This window comes from Bufo gargarizans, chromosome 6 (assembly GCF_014858855.1).
Source record: "Bufo gargarizans isolate SCDJY-AF-19 chromosome 6, ASM1485885v1, whole genome shotgun sequence".
In the NCBI taxonomy this organism is placed as follows: domain Eukaryota; kingdom Metazoa; phylum Chordata; class Amphibia; order Anura; family Bufonidae; genus Bufo; species Bufo gargarizans.
This window is the reverse complement of record NC_058085.1, coordinates 66,570,055-66,591,987: the sequence shown is the minus strand read 5'-3', so window position 1 is coordinate 66,591,987 and position 21,933 is coordinate 66,570,055. Positions and strand designations below refer to the sequence as shown.

Genomic DNA, 21,933 nt, shown 5'->3' with positions numbered 1-21,933 from the left:
AAATTTTTTGCATTCACGTTAAAACGCATGGCCTCCTTCACAGTGTTTCAATGTATGGCATACCTATACATTGTACAGAAAGGGTGACCCTGCTGCCAGCCATGTCCTAATTAAATCACCCTATTGATTAGATCTGGGCAGCAACATGGCATAGCTGTTCAACCAACATCCATCTTCCCTGCCCCCATTCCCCAATAAACATGTATGTTTAGCACAGATGTCACCTCCTGCTGTGCCCACAATGGGGACATGTCAGGCTGCCCATATAATCAGCCAACAAATATGTAATCTGCATGGCTGTCTTACAAAAAAAACACCATTGCCATCCCTGTCCATTAGTTGTGTCTGGTATGGTTAAGACAGAGGTGCAATACTAGAGATGGCCTATGAGCAAGAGTGGCGCTGTTTTTGAAAAAAAAAAAAACTGACCAGATAATACATAGTGCCACAATCCTCATAGGGGAAATCATGTACAAAGTCTGTTGCAACCAACCTAGCAAGAAAATAAATACATCCTAAAACACTGTATATATGGAAGCAAATGATCCTTTATGTCAACCTAAAATATCACCACAAAAATCCAACCCAAATCAGCCATAAAATAACAAACTACAAAACGCAGGATTACAACAAAAACACTAAACTAAATTCAGATTATGTTTTCAGCCCAGTTAAATCATGAAAAAAACGAAATTATTGGCTGCAACACTAAATTATTATATATTAATTAAAGAGGTTGTTTATACACAGGATGGGGAGAAGTGTTCTGATGGGAGTCCGATCGCTGGGGCTCCCACCCATCATGAGAAGAAGGGCCCATGTGTGTTCGCCGCTCCATTCAAATCTATGGGAGTACAAGCGCTCGGTCATCTCCGGCAAACCCCATAGAGTGGCTGGATCAGCAGCGTGCATGTGTGACACCGCTCCATTCACACGGGGGAGCGCGGTTCGCGAGATTGGCGGGGGGGCCCCAGTGGTCGGAGCTCCACCAATCAGACACTTATCCCCTATCGCAAACCCCTTTAAAGAGATAAAACACACAAACTCAGTATAATACACTACATAAAACCGCCTAGAGCAGTCTTGAAATACTTTTAAAGGTTACGTCCACCTTCACAATTATTTCTTCATTGTCTCAATGCATCTAAAAAAAGAACGGAAGCAACTTTGTCATAGTCAGCCATTCAAATTTTCCTACCGTTTTTCACCTACAGGTCCCATGCAGAACTGAATGTGTCTCCATGGTAACAGACAACAAGCAAACCTTGTGCGGTCTGATCCTGCAGCCCTTACTGTCTTCTATCGTCCTTTACTTTCTTGCTAATCTGACATGTACGTTCTAATAAAGTAGGGAACAACTGGAAGGAAACGGGATGGCAGGAAAAGATTACAGGTTGCCATGGAGATGGCTTGTCTGCATAGGAGCTGGAGACAGAAAACGACAGTGCATTTTGGATATTTTTTTTTATAGCAAAGTAGATTCGGGCGTGCAAATGCAATCAATATCTTACCTCAATGAGGTCCTTGATTATGATAAACATATTGTTCTGATTGAAGCAAGAGTATTTAATGCCAGAGATTCCTTGTACAAGTCATTCTAACTGAGAAAGCCAGTCAGATGACTACTGAAATGTCTTCAAGAGAAAATGCAGTAAGGCCAAATGTTGACTTGGATGAATGAGAACCGGCGCGGACGTATTGCTTTGTTCTTCACTTTAGATGCACAGAGACCATTTGGATGCAAAGGTGGACAGGGCCTTTTAAAGGGGTATTCCCTTCACAGACAATGGGGGCCTATTGCTAGGCTATGACCCCCATTGTCTGATAGGTGCGGGACCTACACCGAGAACAGAGCAAGGAAGGTGGTGGAGGGAGCAGAGCTGGCTCGGCTACTTCCGTCGGCCCCATAGAAATGAATGGGTGTGGTGGCCGCGCAAGCACGGTGCACTCCCATTCACTTGTATGGGGAGAGCGCTTGGCGGCCACCACTCTCCCCACTCCGTTCTCGGCGTAGGGGTGGGTCCTGCACCTATCAGACAATGGAGGCATATCCTAGCGATATGCCCCCATTGTCTGTGATGGGAATACCCCTTTAAGACGGCAAACAGGTTTATTGTAAACTATATACAGTAATACATGAGAACACCATTGTGAATAGCATATCCGTGTAGATTATTGCCCAGATCTCCCCCATACACGGAGGGACGTCTGACGGGAATGAAATCAGGACGGCAATAGGATTCACAGGACGTCAGCATCATGGTGGTCTGCAGACACACAAGTCTTGTATAATTCAAGCAATGCCCTGGAGGACATACAGTGCGAAAATATACACACAGGTTGTATATACATTTCTATAGGTATTAGAGTGCACCTCATTAGGTGCACTGACATCTGATCCTTCCCGTCAGTACAGAGCTCAGGCACGAAGTGTCCTGACCCATCGGTAAAAGAGCGGCCCAGTCTGATAGGCAGAGACATGGGGGGGATCTACAAAAGTAAGTACCCCTGAAGGATCCGTAGAAGCAGTTGTGCAGGTTGGCACTCGGATTTCTCACAACGCTCTATTTAGGGTGTATTCACAGTGAGTTTGCAGTATCCATTTTAGCCTATGCTTAAAGGGGTATTCTGGTTAGATTAAGTTATCCCCTATCCACAGGGGATAACTATTAGATCAGTGGGGGTCCTACCGTTCTTGTGATCAGTCCCAGCGGTAGGACCCTCACCGATCTAATAGTTATAACTTAGTCTACCGGATTACCCCTTTAATTGACGGAGGCCAAAAGAGTGCCCTTTTGGCTTGCATTGGTCTGGTATACATTTTTTTTTTGCATGGTAAACTATGCCGACGTACCTAGTAAAAAAAAAAAAAAACGTATAGGGCGCTTTACAGTTTGGGAGCCTTTGGGTGATATAATATGCCACTGGTATGTGTAAGGGGTAGACGTCAGGAAATCCTTCTAGCATATAACTCTGATGTACACTGCAAAAGTGCGAATAGGCCCTTAGACCTTAAAGGGGTTCTCTGTAGGATATGTCATCAATATCAGAGGGGAGGGGTGCCGACTCTGGCCAGTCCGGTTGATCAGCTGTCCTGGCCTCTCTGTGTAGATGACAGAGTTGGCTATTGCAGCGCCGCTTCCAATGAAGTGAATGGGAGTAGTAGTAACCAGGCTCCGTTCACTACACCATGGAGAGCGGTGTCGTTTCTGGGGTACTGAATAACAGCTGATCATCATGGGTGCTGAGAGTCGGACCCCCACCGCTCTTCTATGGATGACCTATCCTAAGGACAGGCCATATATATAAAATCCTGGTGAACCCCTTTAAGGGATTGCTCACCTGTTTTTGGCATTTCCATAAGAATGAATGGAGAGACTCATGCATGCACGTCCACCTCTCCAGTCTCAGCGGTGATAGGCGCAGGTCCCAGAGAGAAGACCGGCATCTAGCAGACATTTATGGCATATCCCGAGGATATCATGTTTTTGTCTCGCTAAAAATATCCATTTAACATATACCGTTTTTAGCTGGCCTCTGCAGGATGGAAGAGTGTAGTACACTACAATCTTGCATCCGTCCCTCCCTCCCAACGTATATGTTAAATGTGGGACAAAAAAAGTGATGTGAACAGCCCCTTAGATTTGAAGACCCCCACTAAAGAGGGACAAAATAATAACCGATCGATGTTTCTTGCTCTGAGTACTATTTCCAGAAGTGATCATTGATTCCCTATCCTAAGGACAGGTCATTAAAGGAGCTTTCATATTGATGACCTATCATCAATATGAGATATTAAGGGGTTAGACTCCCGGGACCCCTGCCAATCAGCTAGACGAAGGGGCCGGTGAGCGCTGCGGCCTCTTCCTAGGCCACGTTCCTTGCTCACGTGGCCTAGGCGCAGCTCAGTCCTATTGAAGTGAATAGGGCTGAGCTGTGATACCAAGCAGAGTCGCTACACAATGTACGGCAAGATGCCGTGGCAATATGGTCTCCTCAAATGGCTGATCGGTGGGGGTCCCGGGAATCAGACCCCCGCCAATCTCATACTGATGACCTATCCTGGAGACAGGTCATCAATAGGATAATACCAGAAAACCGCTTTAATATCAGAAGAGTGGAAAACCAAATTTTGGGCCCCTCACAGATAGGCCGCATGAAGGGGAATCTTCATTGTTTATGCAGGCATCGGGGCCGAGATGACTGCAGCCCCTGCTGGGGGTCCTCAATTAAAAGGCCCCATGAATAATGATTACTATTATGGGGCTCTTGATGATCTAACGGCACGGTCAACTGAACATTTGCACTGGAATATTGACTTTTTCCCTTTTTTTTTTTAGATTCATATTCATGCACATTTGCGTAAGCAGACACGCCATACACGTAAACCACAATGCGTTAAGTAAATGAATGCATGTTTGTATCATGTGCATGCTCACGCTGTCAATGACATGACCGTTGCCCAGTATAGGGGCAAGTGCCATCCTGAGGCTGGGCAGACCTTGACATTACAGAAACCACTTAGCCAGCCACCCAATTCTTCATGTTTGTATGTATTGAATGCATGTGAATGTGCAGCATGTGTCATACATGTATACATTGACACACGTGTACGTGGCATCCGCAGTCTGTGCTGGCGGTCTGTATTGTTTCTGCGGTTAACGCGGTTTCGTTGGTTATTGAAAGGCTCAGATAGTCTGTATCCGAAAGGAAAAACTATAAGGTTAATGCATCCAGTTCTTAATGGACTGAAGGGAAATTTACAACCCAAGCTGCAAATCCTTTCAAAGCCCCAATTCAGGTGTGCCCCGTTCTCATCCAGAGAGATAATGCAGGGTTCCCCTCATTCCCAACAGTAAAGTGGCAGTGCCTGTAGTGTGAATGCAAAAAGAAAAAAAGGACTGGATTCCTCAATCGATGTCTGCCCTTTTCTGCACGCGGAGCTTCTTCACCCACTCGAGACTGGCACGTATCCAGCGCATGGCTGAAGGGTGGGAGCCCTTCAATCGTCCATGGCAATGTTGCGGAAAAGGTAGGACATGGACTCTCCGTTGTGGATCCGACGGATCGCCTCTGACAGAATCAGACTGATGTCCACTGTCTTGATCTTTGAGCACTGGAGTTTCTGCACCTCATGGGGGACGGTGTTTGTCACCACAACCTGCGGAAGGACAAGAGTAGAGATGAATGAAGTACGAAGAGGTGACGGCACAATCATCTCACTCGGGTTCTCCACGACAATAATACTGATGGTCTAACCTTAGGATTGGCAAGCAATATCGGATCATGGGGGGGGGGGGGGGGGGGTTTAGTCAACATCCACCAGCTGACCCTTCATTGTTTACCGGGCACAATGCTGTACGTTTTGTAGTGGCTGCACCTGGTATTGATGGCCAATCGGGAGGAGATTCTAAAGCAGATGCCGGCCATACACATAAGGCAGCCTCCAGAAATGTTCATCAGTCGAGCAAAGGCAAGACATTGAAATCCAACCTGTAAATCCTTCCCTAATAAGGCTTCTCCATGCCCTTGGACTGTGCCAAGTATTACAGTTATCTCCCATGCACAGGATAGGGGATACCTAACTGATGGCTGGGGGTCCAACCCCTGGGACCCCCACCAATCTTGAAAATGGGGCTCCTATGTCCCCGTCGTGATGGAACAGCAGGCCGAGCATGCGTCCTGCTTCACTGTTCAAAGTGCCCAAGCCTCCCGCTCTCCCCCCCCCCCCCAACCTCACAATGCCTCCCCTCTCCACTGACATCACAGCGAAGCATCTCAAAATCTCACACACACGCCCTGTGAAGTGCTTTTGGCGCCTGCGCAGTAATTTCCCTTTTGGTGGGCTATTGCTTCAGCGCCTGTGCAGAACACAGAAATGTCGTACATATATTATTAGTGTTGGCTCAGCCCACTTTATGACTTTGGAATTAAAGGGGTTGTACCAAGTATTAAAGGGAGTCTGCCACACCTTCTCACTAATATAACTAACTGCATTGCCTCTCAGAAGTTTGAAAATATACCCAAGTTACACACAGGTATGTTTGTTAATGCTTTACTCAATGTTCAGGAAAACCACTTTTATTTGATGGGAAAATGGTTCCCAAGCCCACCGCTCACCCACCCTTTCCATTCCTCCCCTAACCTCCCAAGGCTTCCTCCCCTCTCCACCAACATCACAGTGAAGCATCTCAAAATCTCACAGGTGCCCCACGCTGCGCTTCTGGCGCCTGCGCCGTACATTCTCTTTTGTGGGCTATTGCCTCAGGGTTGTGTTCTGTGCAAGCGCTGAGGCACAAGACGACCAAAGGGAAAGTACTGCGCAGGCTCCAGAAGTGCAGTACAGGGAGATTGCGCAAGATTTTGAGATGCTTCCCTGTGACGTCAGGGGAGAAAGCCTTGGGAAGTTAGGGGAGTAGCAGAAAGGTGTGGGAGGGGGGCACTATGATCAGTAAAGCCCCACCGGCCGGGCACTTGGGAGCCATTTTCCAGTAGAATAAGAGTGGTTTTCCTGGACATTGAATTATACTTGGCACAACCTCTATAATTCCAAAATCAAAAAGTGGGCTCAGCCAACAGTAATAATATAGGTACACTAAGCTTTGATGCCTCTTAAGGCTGTATTACACAGCCCAATGTGGCATCCGATTGTCAGGAGGGAAGCGTTCCCTCCCGGCAGTCACCTGCTAGCTAGTGGAGGAGACCTCTGCAGCTATGCCATCACTCGTGCCCATGCTGTACAGTGGTTTGCCGAAGGCAGATCGTTCTTAGATGCCACGATCTGCCGTCTGCAAACAATCATTTTTTTAATACGTCAAAAGATTTGGACTGCCCGATGATCGAGCGTTTGTTTGTATTAAACTTCCAGATCATCGCTAATGAACGTTCAAGCGAACGCTCGTTAGCGATTATCTGCTGAAAAATCAGGCAGTCTAATACAGGCTTTAGGATAACCGTAAGGTTAGCAATCAATTCTCTTGTTCCAGTGGTCAATATATGGAAAACGTGGCCACATCTGGTATAAAGATATATACATATCCGGGCACGCACCTCATCGATAGAAGAGTCTTCAATAAGGTTGGGGGCATCGGCAGACAAGATACCATGAGTGGCCATCACAAAAATCTTGTATGCGCCACGTTCCTTAAGAATCTCCGCGGCAGCCACGAAGCTCTCCACTTCATCAATGATGTCATCCTGAAGTCACACACATCCGGAAAAAAAAAGGTAAAAAAAAAGTTAGAAAGTCATAGGAAATACGCGATGACAAGTGTGTGAATTAGGATGTCCTCTTACCACGATGATGGCGATGCGTCCACCCACATCTCCCACCACGCTGATCGGCGGCTTTTCCTTGGCTATCATCACTTGATGGGGGCAGGGAACGAAATGGTTAATTTGCCAGTAAGGGCCACTGAGCATGCAAAACACATCCAATTAGAACAATTAAACCGCAGTGTTATCAGTGTCTGCCAGTGAATGCGTTAGGGCGAGTTCAGACGCCCAAGGTGCGATCCGTGAAACACACTCAGTGCGACAGCCACACGTCCCTGACTGACTGCGGGTTGGCTGATCTGAACTCGCTGCATTATAGTGATCTAGGATGCTGCGAGTTCCAGCATCATGGTTTGAGCTTATAATCTGGCTGGAACTCACAGCATCATAGATCACGACGATGACTGGAGTTCGGATCAGCCGAACCAGGGTCGGTCCAGGAAATATGGGCATCGCACAGACCGTGTTTCACGCCCTCATTTGAAAACGCCCTACAGGTGGCTATGCACGTTCCTTAGCTATTGGCTAAACGCTCATTCGGCCAACCGTTCTCCAGACACGTGCACACTCTGGTCGAGCATTCGTGCGGTTTCAGTGGCGACAGGGGAATTTGCCTCCGTTAGTGGATTATCTCTGGTCGGTCAGCTGGTGGACTGAAGTCTGATGTGAATGGCCACCTATAGAAGAATGCAATCTGCCACACAAGCATGCTGGACAGAGGGCAGGACGGTGAGCATCAAACAGAAATCCTACTGCTCCCCGATCCGCTCAGCCACACGTGGCAATGCAGGCGTGGATAGCACTTACCAGGAGAATCAAACCTCAAACACAGAATTGTTTTTATTTATTATTCAGAATTTAGTTTAAACTTTGATTATTCCAAATATATGAATTGCACCCTAAGCGATTGCCTACAATAGAATTACTAAAAGCATTCCTTATAAGAAACTTGCAGGGCAGAAAGGAAATCCCTGTATCCCTGACTGCCATGTAAACCCATCTGCAGAATACAGGCTGTATTGTCTGAGCGCAGTGGGGAGATATTCACGTCAGTACAGGGAGGGATTTCAATAATCATTATACCTCAGGGAACTGCTGGTGACGACATTCCCTAACATGCGATTGTAGACTCAGGAAAAGTTTAGACAACTTTGTATAACCCCCCCCAATAAGGGAAACCAGCATATCAGAAACGCCCTCAGCAGGATACAGACTGTCTCAAAGAATCACAGGACTCTCGTACAACTGTGCTGACAGTCCAATCACAAGGAATATGGTAACATCTTAAAGGGGTTGTCATATATATATATATATATATATATATATATATATATATATATATATTATTTTTTTTTAAATTGTCCCCCACCTGTGAAAAAATCTAAAAACGTATTTGTTACCCGCCACTTCATTCTGGTTCCGTGGTCCCGGATGGTCGTCCGGTCCCCGTCTAAGCGTGGACGGATTCATGTGTGCCGCTGTAGTCAATCACTGGCCTACTCCCTGCTTGGGGACAAGTCACCGCTGAGGCCAGTCACTGGCTGCAGTACCGCACGTGATCTGTCCGTAAGGAAGTGGACAGACGGAGACCAGAAATCCTGTGAAGACCGCACGGGGGCCACAGAGAAGAAGAAGCCAAGTATAGATCCTATTTTGAGGGGAGAAACCTACGAGCCAGGCGCAAAAGAGGTGTGGCCTATGTACGCCCTGCCCAGAAGTAGTTTGGGGGGTTGTCCCCAAGGCGGGGCTTAAATGTACAGATTTAGCTCATTTTAAATGAGCCCACACCATAAATATCTCAAGTTCTTCTAAATCTATTCAATGGTTTTTTTCCAGGGAGACCTCATAGTCTTGGAATGGGTTTCCGAAATTGGCTGGCAAGAATAGTGCTGCATGCTGCGCCGTCATTGCCGTGAAATGTGCCAAAGCTGTTGACTCCACTCCTATCGCAGTATATATCAAGGCAGGTCTATAGTTCAGAAGTAGAGGAGATCTGGTAATGGTGACCATATTGGACGCCACCCAGAAGCAGATGAGCGGAAGGTTGATGGAAGATGACAACACACGGCTTTAATCCATCATCTCCGTCATGGAGCAGAAGCAGCACTCTCCCCCATGCTATGGGGATAATGGGGATTTTAGCGGCTCAGTGTTTGACAGACGGATGATTTATGTTAGTGAGGGGTGGGTTACAGCACGCAGCAAGTAACAGAGCACGGCAAGTCACACACGGCAAACGGCACAAGGCTTTCCATACTTGGCAGTTCTATGCCTGGATACAGGGGCTGCCGCTTGCCTAATATCAAAAGCACAGGAAGCAAGTAAGCAATGGCTGCACATAGACATAGCTCAACACCGCTGGAAGGGAGTCACCCTGATCGTACATCTCACCCATCAAGGCGCTAAAACTACTTAGACATTTGGAAGTAGAAAAGTAAGAAATTGCTAATACACAGGTAACAGAATCATTGCATGGAGCAGACACGACCTGCAGCTACAGAGGGCAAGAGACTGGATTCCCCTGCAATCATATGAGGATTCCCCAACAGGTGGCGCCCTATAAATACACCAAGGGTATGGCTTCCCTATAAAGTATGGGGGGGGGGGGGGGACCACGGCTCTAGCTTCAGGTCGCTCCTGCTTGCTGCTTTTCACCTAGTAAATGTATAGTAGCGAGGCCTGGTTCATCTAGATCAGGGATCAGCAACCTCCGGCACTCCAGCTATAGGGAAACTACGACTCCCAGCATGCTCCTTTCACTTTTGTGGGAGTTCAGAGAACACTCAAGCAAGTGTGCATGATGGGAGATGTAGTTTCACAACACCTGGAGTGCCGGAGGTTGCTGATCTGTATAATGCATGTACGTGGATGGCGTCACATAGTATGTAATATATATATTTATATGTACTGGCTTTATAAAAAGGGGTTGTGCACCATTTTGGGCAGACCTGCAAAGTTGAGCATACTTACCTGCTTCCTGGCACTGGCTTGCAGCTCCCCCTCTCCCCGGCCGTGCTTCCAGGATGTCCTCTTCATTTTGATGCCACTGCAGCCAATCGCAGTGACCACCTCATCTTGCATGACCATTTGACAAGACGCAAGAGGAGCAGGTCAATGCTGCGGCCAGCGATTGGCTGCACCGGCGTCAACATCCCGCGAGCACAGCGGAGCAGCTGAGGCCGGGGAGAGAAGGACCAGGGAGCCAGCCCTAGCAAGAGAGTAGGCTTTCCTTCTCAGGTTGCAAAAAAACCCCACAAAGTGCACCCCCTTTAAGAAGGTACACAGACGATGCCCTAGATTATACATTTTGAAGGGTTTATTCTTCTATATCTAAAAGAGTTCCCCCCCCCAATGCCCAGGCCTCTTGTAAGGATTATACTCACCTGCTCCCCAATATCCGGCGACAGGGGGAGCAGCCAACAGCAGGCCGCGATAGGGGGGGGGGGGGATAGGGGGGCGGCTGGTCCCCGTCGCAGCCTGCTTCCTCCCGTCGCCGGATGTTTTGATCCGAACAATGAGGAGATGTAGCGGCGGCCGTGCAGGGATGCGGGTGCTGAGGAGCAGGTAAGTATAATCCATAGAAGGGGCCCGGGCATTGGGGGAGAATCTTTTACATATTGGTTAACCCCTTTAAAGAAATTTTATAACAACACGTAGGTAAAACGTAAGTATAAAAAAGTGCACAAAAAGAGCGCATAAAATATCAAATAAGTGCATAAAATAAATAAATTGTGCATGTAACCAATCCCCGACTATCCCCATGTATTCTGCCATGTGCTGTCAGTTCCGGCTTATCTTCTTTCTAGATATGATTAGGTTCTAAGAAGTCGCCGGCCTACATTCCACGGCAGCGAACTCACCCAGGCCGTCAGTCACCTCTCCCCTCTCACAATACCGCTTACCACTATGTATGTACGCTGCCATGAATAGGAGCTGTCTATGGATGACTAGTGCAATAAATATTTTCATTTTTCCTTAAAAGGCACCCGTCACCAGGAAATGATAAACCAGGCACCACTATGCCTTGTAGGGCTAGCTCAGCTGAATGGAATGAGACCTTTCACTTAGCGATCCATTCTGGAGAAAAATCCATATGCAAATGAGCAACTAAGTGCACTGCGGGCGGGTCCAAGCCATGCATCCGTGGGAGTTCCAGTGGTAGGACCCCCACCGAGTCTAATAGGGGATAACACAACAACTGGAATACTCCTTTAACTTTGAATTTCCTGGGGACAGAGTCCCTCTAAATCAGAAGTACTGCAAATCTTGGCACATGTGTGACCCCAAAACCCCCTAACTTTCTGCTCCCCCATATACATCTCCAGGAAGCTGAGATATTGAGAGCTGTTTTGCAAGATCCTCAGACTGTAGAGCTTTATCTGTCCTTGTGTGACATGAGGAGGAACCAGGCGGCCACCAGACATGTCTTCTGCAAGGTAATAAAATCTACCAGCTTATCCTCTCCCCATCTCTTAGCTTCCAGCGGTGTGCGATACTGGGGGGTACACAACTGAATCATACGACCCCACAAAATACAGAAACTTACAGGGGATCTCCAGCCCGGGGTGCACTGTGGTATTCTTCATAGTGGGTGGAGAGTGACGCCCATCCACCATATCGTGTTCTGAACATTGTGGCTCCCCGTGGATCACTGCAAGTCCCAGACGCAGCCGCTCGGCATAAGACTGTGCCCTTATCAGGGGATAGAAGAGCGTTCGCAAGTCAAAAAGGACACTTAAAATGATAATAGTATTGCACCCAACTAAACATTGGTACAATAAAGATGAAGGCCCCTTGCAGACGAGCGTGTCCGGATTAGGTCCGGATGCGTTGCAGATGCGTTCAGTGAAAACTGCGCTATTTGGCAAGCAAGTCTATTCAGTTTTGTTTGCTAACGCGTTCCGTTTTTATTGCGTGGTTGCAATGCATGCGTTTGGCATGCGCGTGATAAAAAACTGAACGCATACAAACACGATCTCTTGGCAACGATGCGTGAAAAACGCATCGTATCCGCACTTGCTTGTGGTTGCGATTTTCACGCAGCTCCATTCACTTCTATGGGGCCAGCGTTGCGTCAGACCACCGCTCCATTCACAGCTAGGGGGCGCTGTAAACATCTGTCACAAAGAAGTCAATGAAGCGGTGAGCCGACAGACTTCTCCATTCAGAGAGAGGAGATCCCCTTTAACAATTCGTTTAGAAGATCCACGTCATTTGCTTTTACCTCTTTGCCGCATCTGGAGACTTTGCCACTATCACTGCATTTCTGTAATCTTGAATCTGAAAAAGTAAGATATCGCAGCGATGAGAAGAGGCTCGCGTACCGGCCGTTACATCAGTTCTAAGACCAGGACCTGACGACTGGGGGAAGAGTCAGAACGTGGGGTATGCGGTACTGCTCACCTCCTCTTGTATGTACTGGAGCAGGAATGGCGACCCTCGGAGGTTGTCCACTGGAAAGTTGAAGAAGCCTTGGATCTCTTTTTGATGCAGGTCCATTGTGATGATGTGTGTGAGTCCTGGAGGGACAATCACATATAAAGGATTTCATTATAGATATAGATAACTTGTAAGGGAAACCTGGTTATTTTTTTAAATTGGGTTCAATAAGATTTCTGTAGTAAACGCGTCATAAATGCAACCAATGGCCTATAAATTATAGGGGATCTCCACATTAGACCCTCTTCCTACCCTATAAGATAATCATAGGGTACCTGCTGCAGCAGTGGCTCGTGGTTACCACTGTTCTGCTAACCCCCTCTGGCGTTCCCATGCCATGGAGCCGCGGTCATATTATTAAAGAGGTATTCCGGTTTTAATTATGAATTTTTTTTTAAGCAGAGAACAATTTTCTAATCTATATCTATTTAAAATTTTGCTCACAGACCTTTATTATATCCATACAGTAGCCTCTCCCTAAAGAGAAAAAAAAATTGTAAGGCCCATTTTAGTCCTATAAAATGCATCCATAAGAGAACCGGATAGGACTAAACATGGGGTCAGTCATGGGACCCTCACAAGTCTCCTGGAATCTGGTTTTCACTTAACTACCCAGGTATCTAACAGGTGAATAGTAGTGTATACAGTATATACAGGGCTACCGCCTGCAGCATGTCTGTGCATAAGCAGATCTGTGTGTGTTTTTTTTTTTTAAACACTAAACTTTATTAAAAACATGGAAACCTGGAGACAGGCAGCCATTTTACAACATCACCTAGAGGCAGGCGGCCATGTAAATACACACATGTAATAACCACAATAAAAAATCATGATTTCACTAAAACTAGTCCAATTATGGACACACGTATGTCATGTCACACTGCTGCTTACTGAATGTCAGGGGTTATAGGATGCGAGGAGTGTCACATGACTGATGCCATGTTTCCTTTAGGATATAGAGACATTACACAGCACGGTTCCTTGGGCTATGCCGTTCTACCACATATAGGAGTCAACTGGATGATATAAGAAAGGTATGCATAGAAAAATTTAACTACATATTAGAAAATTGTAGAATTAGCATAATTTTCTATTATATAAACGATGGAGGGGGGGGGGGGGGGACTTGATTACCACTTTAATTTTTGTAATATATTTTATTTTTTCTGTTTTACTTCCAAAATAAGCACTTGAAGTTGAAGGTCCTATAGAACTTTGGAATCAGCACACTGAAACTGCTGACGTGTATGGATTCCACTGTGGTTTAGGTACACCTTAAAGGGGTTGTGCACGTTTGGAAGAGGGTTTTGGCGAACCCCCTTCCTGGACAGACCTGCAAAGGGAAGCATAGCTTACCTGCTCTGGCCCCCGACTCCTACGCTCTCCAGACTTTTCTGCTCCGCTCAGGTCCCTGGATGTAAACTTCCTGTTTGACGCTGCTGCGGCCAATCGCTGGCCGCAGCAGTGAACTGCTCCCCTTGCATCATGTCAAATGGTTAAGCGACACAAGGGAAGCAGGTCATCAGACTGGAAGTTTTTACATCCTCGGAGCCAGGAGCCAGCGTCAGGAAGCAGGTCTACCCCTACTGTGCACCACCGATTTGAGAATTACAGAGTGCCCACACAAATAAATGGGCTGCTGGTGTAATGCAAGGATCAGCAACCTCCAGCTGTTCTGAAACTACAACTCCCAGAATCCTTTCACTTCTATGCGAGATACTATAACAGCCGAGTAAGTGTGCATGCTGGGAGTTGTCGTTTCACAGCAGCTGGAGAGCCGAAGGTTGCTGATCCCTGATGTGATGCATGGATGTGAGAAAGACTCTTTGTACCTGCCAATCACGAGAACGGGGGCCCATGCTCTACGCTAGAATGGATCGGCAAACACGCATGCTCCATTCAACTCTATGGGACTGTAGTGGTAGCAGAGTACAAGCGCTCAGCTATCTCTGGCAGCCCCACAGAGCGGGGTAGAATGAGCCCCCGACGATTAGACATGTGGTCTTCATGAGACAACCCCTTTAATGGATAGACATCATCATGGTGTCCACAATAATTAAGACTCCCACCTACCAGCATTGGAAAGCATGGAGGCCATCAGTTTGCATACGATGGATCCCCTCTTGCGCATTTTACACTGTTTACTGTAAGGAAAATACGGAATGACCCCGATGATGTTCTTAGCGCAGGACGTCTTAAGAGCGTACGTCATGATCAGCAGCTCCATCACTGCGGTGTTCACGTCCCTGGGAAGGTAGTAAGCAATACAAAACCGTTACAACACGCCCGACCGTAACAATAAAGCGCATCTAACGAAGTCTTCTTTGCTTCAAAGCCCCAATTTTAACAGCCTGACAATCTGAGACTGTGAAAAGTCTGCGGGCGGCACACCTGCCACTATAGTGCGGTGACCTTCAAGCCTGAATAACACGAAGCCCGCTCTGGGCCAGAGATAATAACGCTAGCTCTAATCCCTATTCACTGACAGCTGCAGATGCCAAAGGACTGAGGTTTATGCCGAGCGTCTCCTCCGTGCCGTGCATCCCTTCTTACCCCCCCCTCCCCCCCCTAAAATGATACGGATTCCTGGAATGGCACTGATCAGCCGATAACATGGGGATGGCGGATTTGGTGGATTCAGAGGGGACCATTGTACAATCTGTTGTCCTACGTTACGGCTGTCGTCTTCCAGAAGCGAGCAGCTGCCCCCCTCCCCCCCAGGACTAATACGTTTATTCACCTTGGGATGGTCTGTATGATAAATATATCCTGCCCACGCACAGATTCCTGGATCTCCACTCTGGTTTCTAAAGGGAAAATGACACAGTTAAAGGGGTTGGCACATCTCAGACATTGGGGGCATATCGGTGGGATATGTCAGATAGGAGAAGGTCCCAGAGGTCTCCAGAACAGGCCCAGAGAAGTGAAGGACAGCACACTGCGCATGTGCGGCGTACTCACCATTCATTCTGAAAACACCTTAGCGAGCGTGCTCAGATGTTTTCGTAAGTCCCATAGCAATGAATGGAGTGTACAGCGCAAGCGCAGCCAGCTCTCTGTTCAAGGCAGAAACAGCCAAGCCAGCGCTCTTCCCATGCGCGGCTGCTCTCTGTTCTCTTCAGGGGGCCCGGTTCTGGAGAATAGAGGAGGTCCTGCACCTATCCGATATTGATAGCATATCCTAGCGATATGTCACCAGTGTCTCAGTTGGGCCAACCCCTTTAAATGAAATAGTAAAAAAAAACTGAACAGTTCCAACTCAGGAAGTACGAATCCGGCCATCTTACCTCCATTGGTCTCCTGGTAGACAACCGCTTTCCCAAGTTCTATTCCCAGCCGCCTAGACGGGAAAGGAATGGGTTCATGCATTAGTTGACAAGACTGGATAAGGCCTCGTGCACACAACAGTACCCGCATTTCGGTCCGCAAACCACAGAGCCGCAAAATACGGACACCTTCAGTGTGCAATCTGCACGATTCTCACTCCTAACAATGGAAATGACTATTCTTGTCTGAATAGGACATGTTCTATAATGTGAGAACATCCGGATACAGACAGCACACAGGTGACATCCCTGCACTGTCCGTTTTTTTTTTTTTTTGGTCCGTGTGCAATCTACAAAAAAAATAAAAAATGCGGATTGGACACGGATTCAAAATAGAGTCGAGTGCATGAGGCCTAAGGCTGTATTCCATTATATTTTTCGGTGTAGACTGGGAGGATTTACCATTATATACATATTTTCAATGGCACTGTACCAGCATGCAGTAACATCCGTCTTCCATGGACTCCCATGTTAGAGGGGTTGTCCAGTGGGGGGAAACATTTCGTCAAAAGCTCAAAAAAAAAAATCATCAATACTCACCCTAGCTGTTCCCATGCTTACAGGGGACCTACTGGTGTCCCCTTCCTGGTCCAGTCTCGAAACACGTGAAATACCAAGAAAGGCCAGCTCGGTGGAGTGGCTCACCACTGCAGCCGGTCATTGGCTGAGTGGGTCTTTCCATGTATGTCGAGACCAGTCCAGGTAGGAGAGACCAGTGGAGACCTGGTAAGTGGCAGTTACAGAACTATGGGGGTTCACTGAGAGTATCAATAAAAAAAAGAAAAAAAAGAAAAAAGAAGATGCAAAATGGGACAGGTTTATTTTTGTGCATGCCTCTGTATGGATCAGTGCCTGATGGAGCTTTCCCGACACGTACAGGAAATAGACCCTGCAAAATGTAGTGTGAAAGCAGCTGTACAATTAGCTCAAGCGTTCTTCTGCGCTCCTAGGATTCTGAGCAAATCTATACAGGTGACATGGCAACATGAGACGGGGGAACACATCCCAATATCAGTGCATAATTGGGAGGCTTTCAGGGGCCTGGAAAAGCTGGGTGACAAAGTGGTGCCATCCTAGGGCACGCTACATGTCGGGGATAGAAGGTGCACACTTACTCGGTGATTCTCTTGGCCAGTTCCACGCAGGCAGGACTGGAGTTAGCAGAGAACACCCGGTAACCACTTCCGGCTGAGTTCATAGTACAGGGACCATTCAGCCACTTTGGAGGCCGGGAGTAAGAGAAAACAGACTTGTGAGGTATTAGCATCCGTCTTGGCATGATGATGACACCTGAAATACACTGACACGGCTCCCCGATCAACAACATGCATGGCACCACAACATATACAAGCAAGAAATACGGAACACACACACACACAACAGCCCTACAAGGAGCAGATGTGCATTATCGTGAATTCTGAGATACGGGAATAAATAGGCTTAACATAAGTTAGGTGATTAAAAAGTTTACTAAACTATGATAAAATAAACCCAAAAGATAACAAATGAGGGAGCTGCCCGGATGCGTTCCCAACATGGCATCTAGCCGAAGCCCATATGATATGAAGAGAGGTGGTAGAAGAAAGACACATCTTACCCTGACGGTGTCTTTAATGGAGCTAACCTCTTTGTTACATGCCTAGATGTTTTCTAGCTTCCTGGCCCCTCCTAAATGTTGAACATGGCCTGGTACTGGGTACCACTAACCACACAGGACTGGTGGCATGGAGGGGGGGGGGGGGGGGGATCTGTCCAAAACACCCCTACTCCCCCAAAAAACCCTTTTAAAGAGTCCTGTCCTAGTGACAAACTCCCTTTAAGCCGCATATATAAATACTACTGCCATCAACACAAGAAGGAGGCGAGCCGCATGCCGGAGATTGCCTGCTGTAATCCCCTCCTGCGTTGTGCTCAGTACGGCAGGACTTATCATTACAGAGGACAAGACAGTGGAATCCCATAAATGATAGCGCGCTCTGCGGTGCGCATTCCTGAAGTGTTTATAGAGCATCTCTGAATACTATCAGCAGCTTGTAATGGAAATGTCATTTAGCTTCCTGTAATCTTCCAAGAGAAGCTTATCTCTGGCACCTTTCACCTCTTCCAGCTCTCACTTCCCCCATAGGTGCGGCCTCTAATCAGGTCTCTGCAGAGGGATCTCCGAGCGCCTCCGATAACTGCTGCAGCCAATGAAAACCATTGTTATTGAGCGAAGATGGCTTGGCTTGCTACAGCACGCAAAGGGTTAAAGAGGACCCGTCCGCCTCCCCTGGCATTGTCCATTTTAGCACAAACCTGTATTTCCCTACGAAACGACAATGCTTCTCGCTAGGCTGCGCAGTTCCTCTGTTATTCCTCTTAGAAATGTATAAAAAGATTGGCAAGCGGGTGTTCCCTGCGTACTCTCACACTGTCCAATCAGCGCTGGCGGTGTAAGGCCGCTTTCGCACAGTAGTCAGTGTTTGATTACTAAGGGCTCATTCACACGACTGTATGAATGGGACCGCAAAAGAGGCAGACAGCGTGTCCTATTCTTGTCCACAATCGCGGACAAGAATAGGCATTTCTATAATGGCAAACTGCAGAAGGCACACAAACTGCATCAGTGTTTCGCGGAACCGCAATTTGTGGACAGCAAAAGGCGGCGCGGTCGTCTGAATGCGCCCTTATTGTGCGGGTACCAAACACAGAACAGGAGCAACTCTTCCCCTTAGAGCTTATGTCTGTGGGATCCAATCTGGGCTCACAAATCACTAACCAAACACTGAGGCCTAGTTCACACAAACGTTTTTTTGGGCGAGTGTACGGGCCGTTTTTTTGTACTCCGTATACGGTCCGTATACGGAACCTTTCATTTCAATGGTTCCACAAAAAAATAAAAAAAATAAAAATAAAAATCACACAGTGTTTAGTCAGTGATTGTGAGCCAAAACCAGGAGGGGATCCTACACAGACATAAGGTATGAGGGAAAAATCTGCACCGGCTTTCTGTTTGGACCCGCTCTTGGTTTTGGCTCACAATCACTGATGGAAATCACTGACCAAACACTGATGTGTGGATAAGGCCTTAGACTTTGTACAGACACCCTCCTCTGACAAGGGATACATTTCTAGGAGGAATAGCAGAGAAGCGGCACAATGGAAAGTTAGCATTGCTATGGCGAATACAAGTATTTCCCAAAACAGACATGTCAGGAGATTCGAAAAAGGCCTTACGTGTTTTACAGAAGCAGCACCACTCTCGCCCGTGGGCCGTGTCTGGTATTGCAGTGCAGCCCCATGTATTGGGAAGGGACTAAGCTGCAATGCCAGTCACAGCCCATGGCCAAGTGTGGCGCTGTTTTTAAACCCCTCTACCAGCCAGCTTCTATGGCCAAGTACAGCGATTGTGTGCCAAAACCAGAAGCGCGGGCTACACAGAGAAAAGGTATAATGAAATGATCTGCCTGTGATCTGCACCTGCACCTGGTTTTGGCTCACAATCACTGAAGTGTGAACTGGGCCTTAGGCTGCTTTCAAACATCAGTGTTTGATCAGTGATTGTGAGCCAACAGCAGGACCGGAGCCTCCACAGACATAGGGTAAAATGGGAAGATCTGCTCCTGTTCTGTGTTTTTGACTCACAATCACTGATCAAAAACTGACCAAACGCTGACTGTGTGAAAGCGGCCTTAGAAGTACTGTAGTGGTGGGGGTGGCAGCCATTCATTGTTGTGCTGATGAGCAGATGTCCACTGCAGTGACTGGCAGCGATTTCACAAGGAACACAAAGAAGAGACGGAACATCAAAGACGAGCACGATATGTCCACTGATGTTACCAGCACAGACACAAAGCACCAAACACACAGCGAGGCAAAACATGTCAATATAACCCTCTAGTCACACAGCAGAGAGATGCCCGATATAGAATGTGCATGAAGGTGAAGCCCTGGCACAGGATTGGCTGTTAGTAGGAAGCGGACATTGGCACCTGCATTCTGTACTGTGGGGCGCCTGCGCAGTGCCGCTTTTCTACTGACTGTACAGGTGACAGCTGCTGCCGGGATTCGCTTACCCTGTGCCTGCTCTCCCAAATTACCTACATCAGGTTTAGGGGGTGATCCGCGTCACAGATCTAAACTAGGGCCAATGATATCCACCCTGTGGCTACTGCAGAACTACGACTCCCAGCATGCCACAACACTCTGCAGGGAGCGATCTGTGTCACACATATAAATTGGGGCTAAGGATCTTCACCCTGTGGCCTCCGACTAATGCAAAACTACAACTCCCAGCATGCTACAACAGCCTGTGAGCAGTGAACCGAGTAATGATCTTCAATCTGTGGCTCCCAGCTATTGCAAAACTACAACTCCCAGCATGCTATATCAACCTGCGGGCAGTGATCCGAGGAATGATCTCCCCCCTGTGGCCTCCGACTATTGCAAAACTACAACTCCCAGCATGCTATATCAACCTGTGGGCAGTGATCTGAGGAATGATCTCCCCCCTGTGGCCTCCGACTATTGCAAAACTACAACTCCCAGCATGCTATATCAACCTGCGGGCAGTGATCTGAGGAATGATCTCCCCCCTGTGGCCTCCGACTATTGCAAAACTACAACTCCCAGCATGCTATATCAACCTGCGGGCAGTGATCCGAGGAATGATCTCCCCCCTGTGGCCTCCGACTATTGCAAAACTACAACTCCCAGCATGCTATATCAACCTGTGGGCAGTGATCTGAGGAATGATCTCCCCCCTGTGGCCTCCGACTATTGCAAAACTACAACTCCCAGCATGCTATATCAACCTGCGGGCAGTGATCTGAGGAATGATCTCCCCCCTGTGGCCTCCGACTATTGCAAAACTACAACTCCCAGCATGCTATATCAACCTGCGGGCAGTGATCCGAGGAATGATCTGCCCCCTGTGGCCTCCAGCTATTGCTAAACTACAACTCCCAGCATGCTATATCAACCTGCGGGCAGTGATCCGAGGAATGATCTGCCCCCTGTGGCCTCCGACTATTGCAAAACTACAACTCCCAGCATGCTATATCAACCTGCGGGCAGTGATCCGAGGAATGATCTCCACCCTGTGGCCTCCGGCTATTGCAAAACTACAACTCCCAGCATGCTACAACAGCCTGAGAGCAGCGATCCGAGTAATGATCTCCAACCTGTGGCCTCCGGCTATTGCAAAACTACAACTCCTATCATGCCACAACAGCTGAGAGTTGTAGTTTTGGAACAGCTGGAACCTGAGCTGACTTTGGGGATTGCACGATGAGCAGTTGCCTCCAGCCCCGGGCTGCACCACTGAGAACTTGCGGGGACACGTCCGCTTCCACATCTGCACTGCAGGCACGGGCGCAGCTCCCGCTCCCTGTTAAAGAGGCGCAAAAATGGATCTCCCCTGTAAGTAAAGGAGGTATGGGCTGCAGTCTATGGCACGGCTCCGAGCAGTGATCCTGCACATCCGCAGAGAAGGGGGGTCCAGGGCGAGCAGGGGGGCCCCCCGACAAGGCGGGGGGAGGGGCGGTACATACCGGACTCCCGAGCACAAGTCTATCGCTGTGCAGCACAAACTTCCCTATAACCCAGGAAGATGCTAGCTCTGCGCGAGCCAAGGACCTGCGGTGACGTCACGGCCATGTGATCGGTCACGTGAGGCGAGGAGGGCGTGGGGAAGCGGTGGGCTCTGGAGAGGCCCTCTGTGCTGTTCGCAGGGAATTGTCTGGAGCAGGGGTCAGCGACGGGGAGAGGCCACAGGGTGCACAACGTCAGCCTGCTGGGAGTTGTAGTCCTCTCCTGGTATACAGCCCCCGCTGTAATATGTCTTCAGTATGAGGATGCTAGGAGTTGTAGTCCTCTCCTTGTATTAAGCCTCCGCTGTAATAAGTCTACAGTA

General features: G+C 48.0%; 1 protein-coding gene across 4 annotated transcripts; it reads right to left on the bottom strand.

The window, feature by feature from the left end:
- Positions 1-530: 530 nt before the first annotated feature.
- PRPSAP1 (phosphoribosyl pyrophosphate synthetase associated protein 1) lies at positions 531-21,669 on the bottom strand. 4 transcript variants are annotated; one of them, XM_044299837.1, is made up of 11 exons: positions 21,572-21,669; positions 17,156-17,330; positions 16,002-16,054; positions 15,455-15,521; positions 14,788-14,960; positions 12,679-12,794; positions 12,500-12,555; positions 11,822-11,967; positions 7,297-7,367; positions 7,051-7,197; positions 531-5,161 (listed from the first exon to the last, which is right to left on the bottom strand). In XM_044299837.1, exons 2-11 carry the CDS (start codon positions 17,317-17,319, stop codon positions 5,003-5,005), a joined length of 1,152 nt encoding a protein of 383 aa, XP_044155772.1. In that variant the 5' UTR covers positions 17,320-17,330; positions 21,572-21,669; the 3' UTR covers positions 531-5,002. The 4 variants fall into 4 exon arrangements, with proteins under 4 accessions (XP_044155772.1, XP_044155773.1, XP_044155774.1 ...); XM_044299838.1 differs by having other exon boundaries at positions 17,156-17,340; positions 21,572-21,661; XM_044299839.1 differs by having other exon boundaries at positions 17,156-17,259; positions 21,572-21,617.
- Positions 21,670-21,933: the final 264 nt, after the last annotated feature.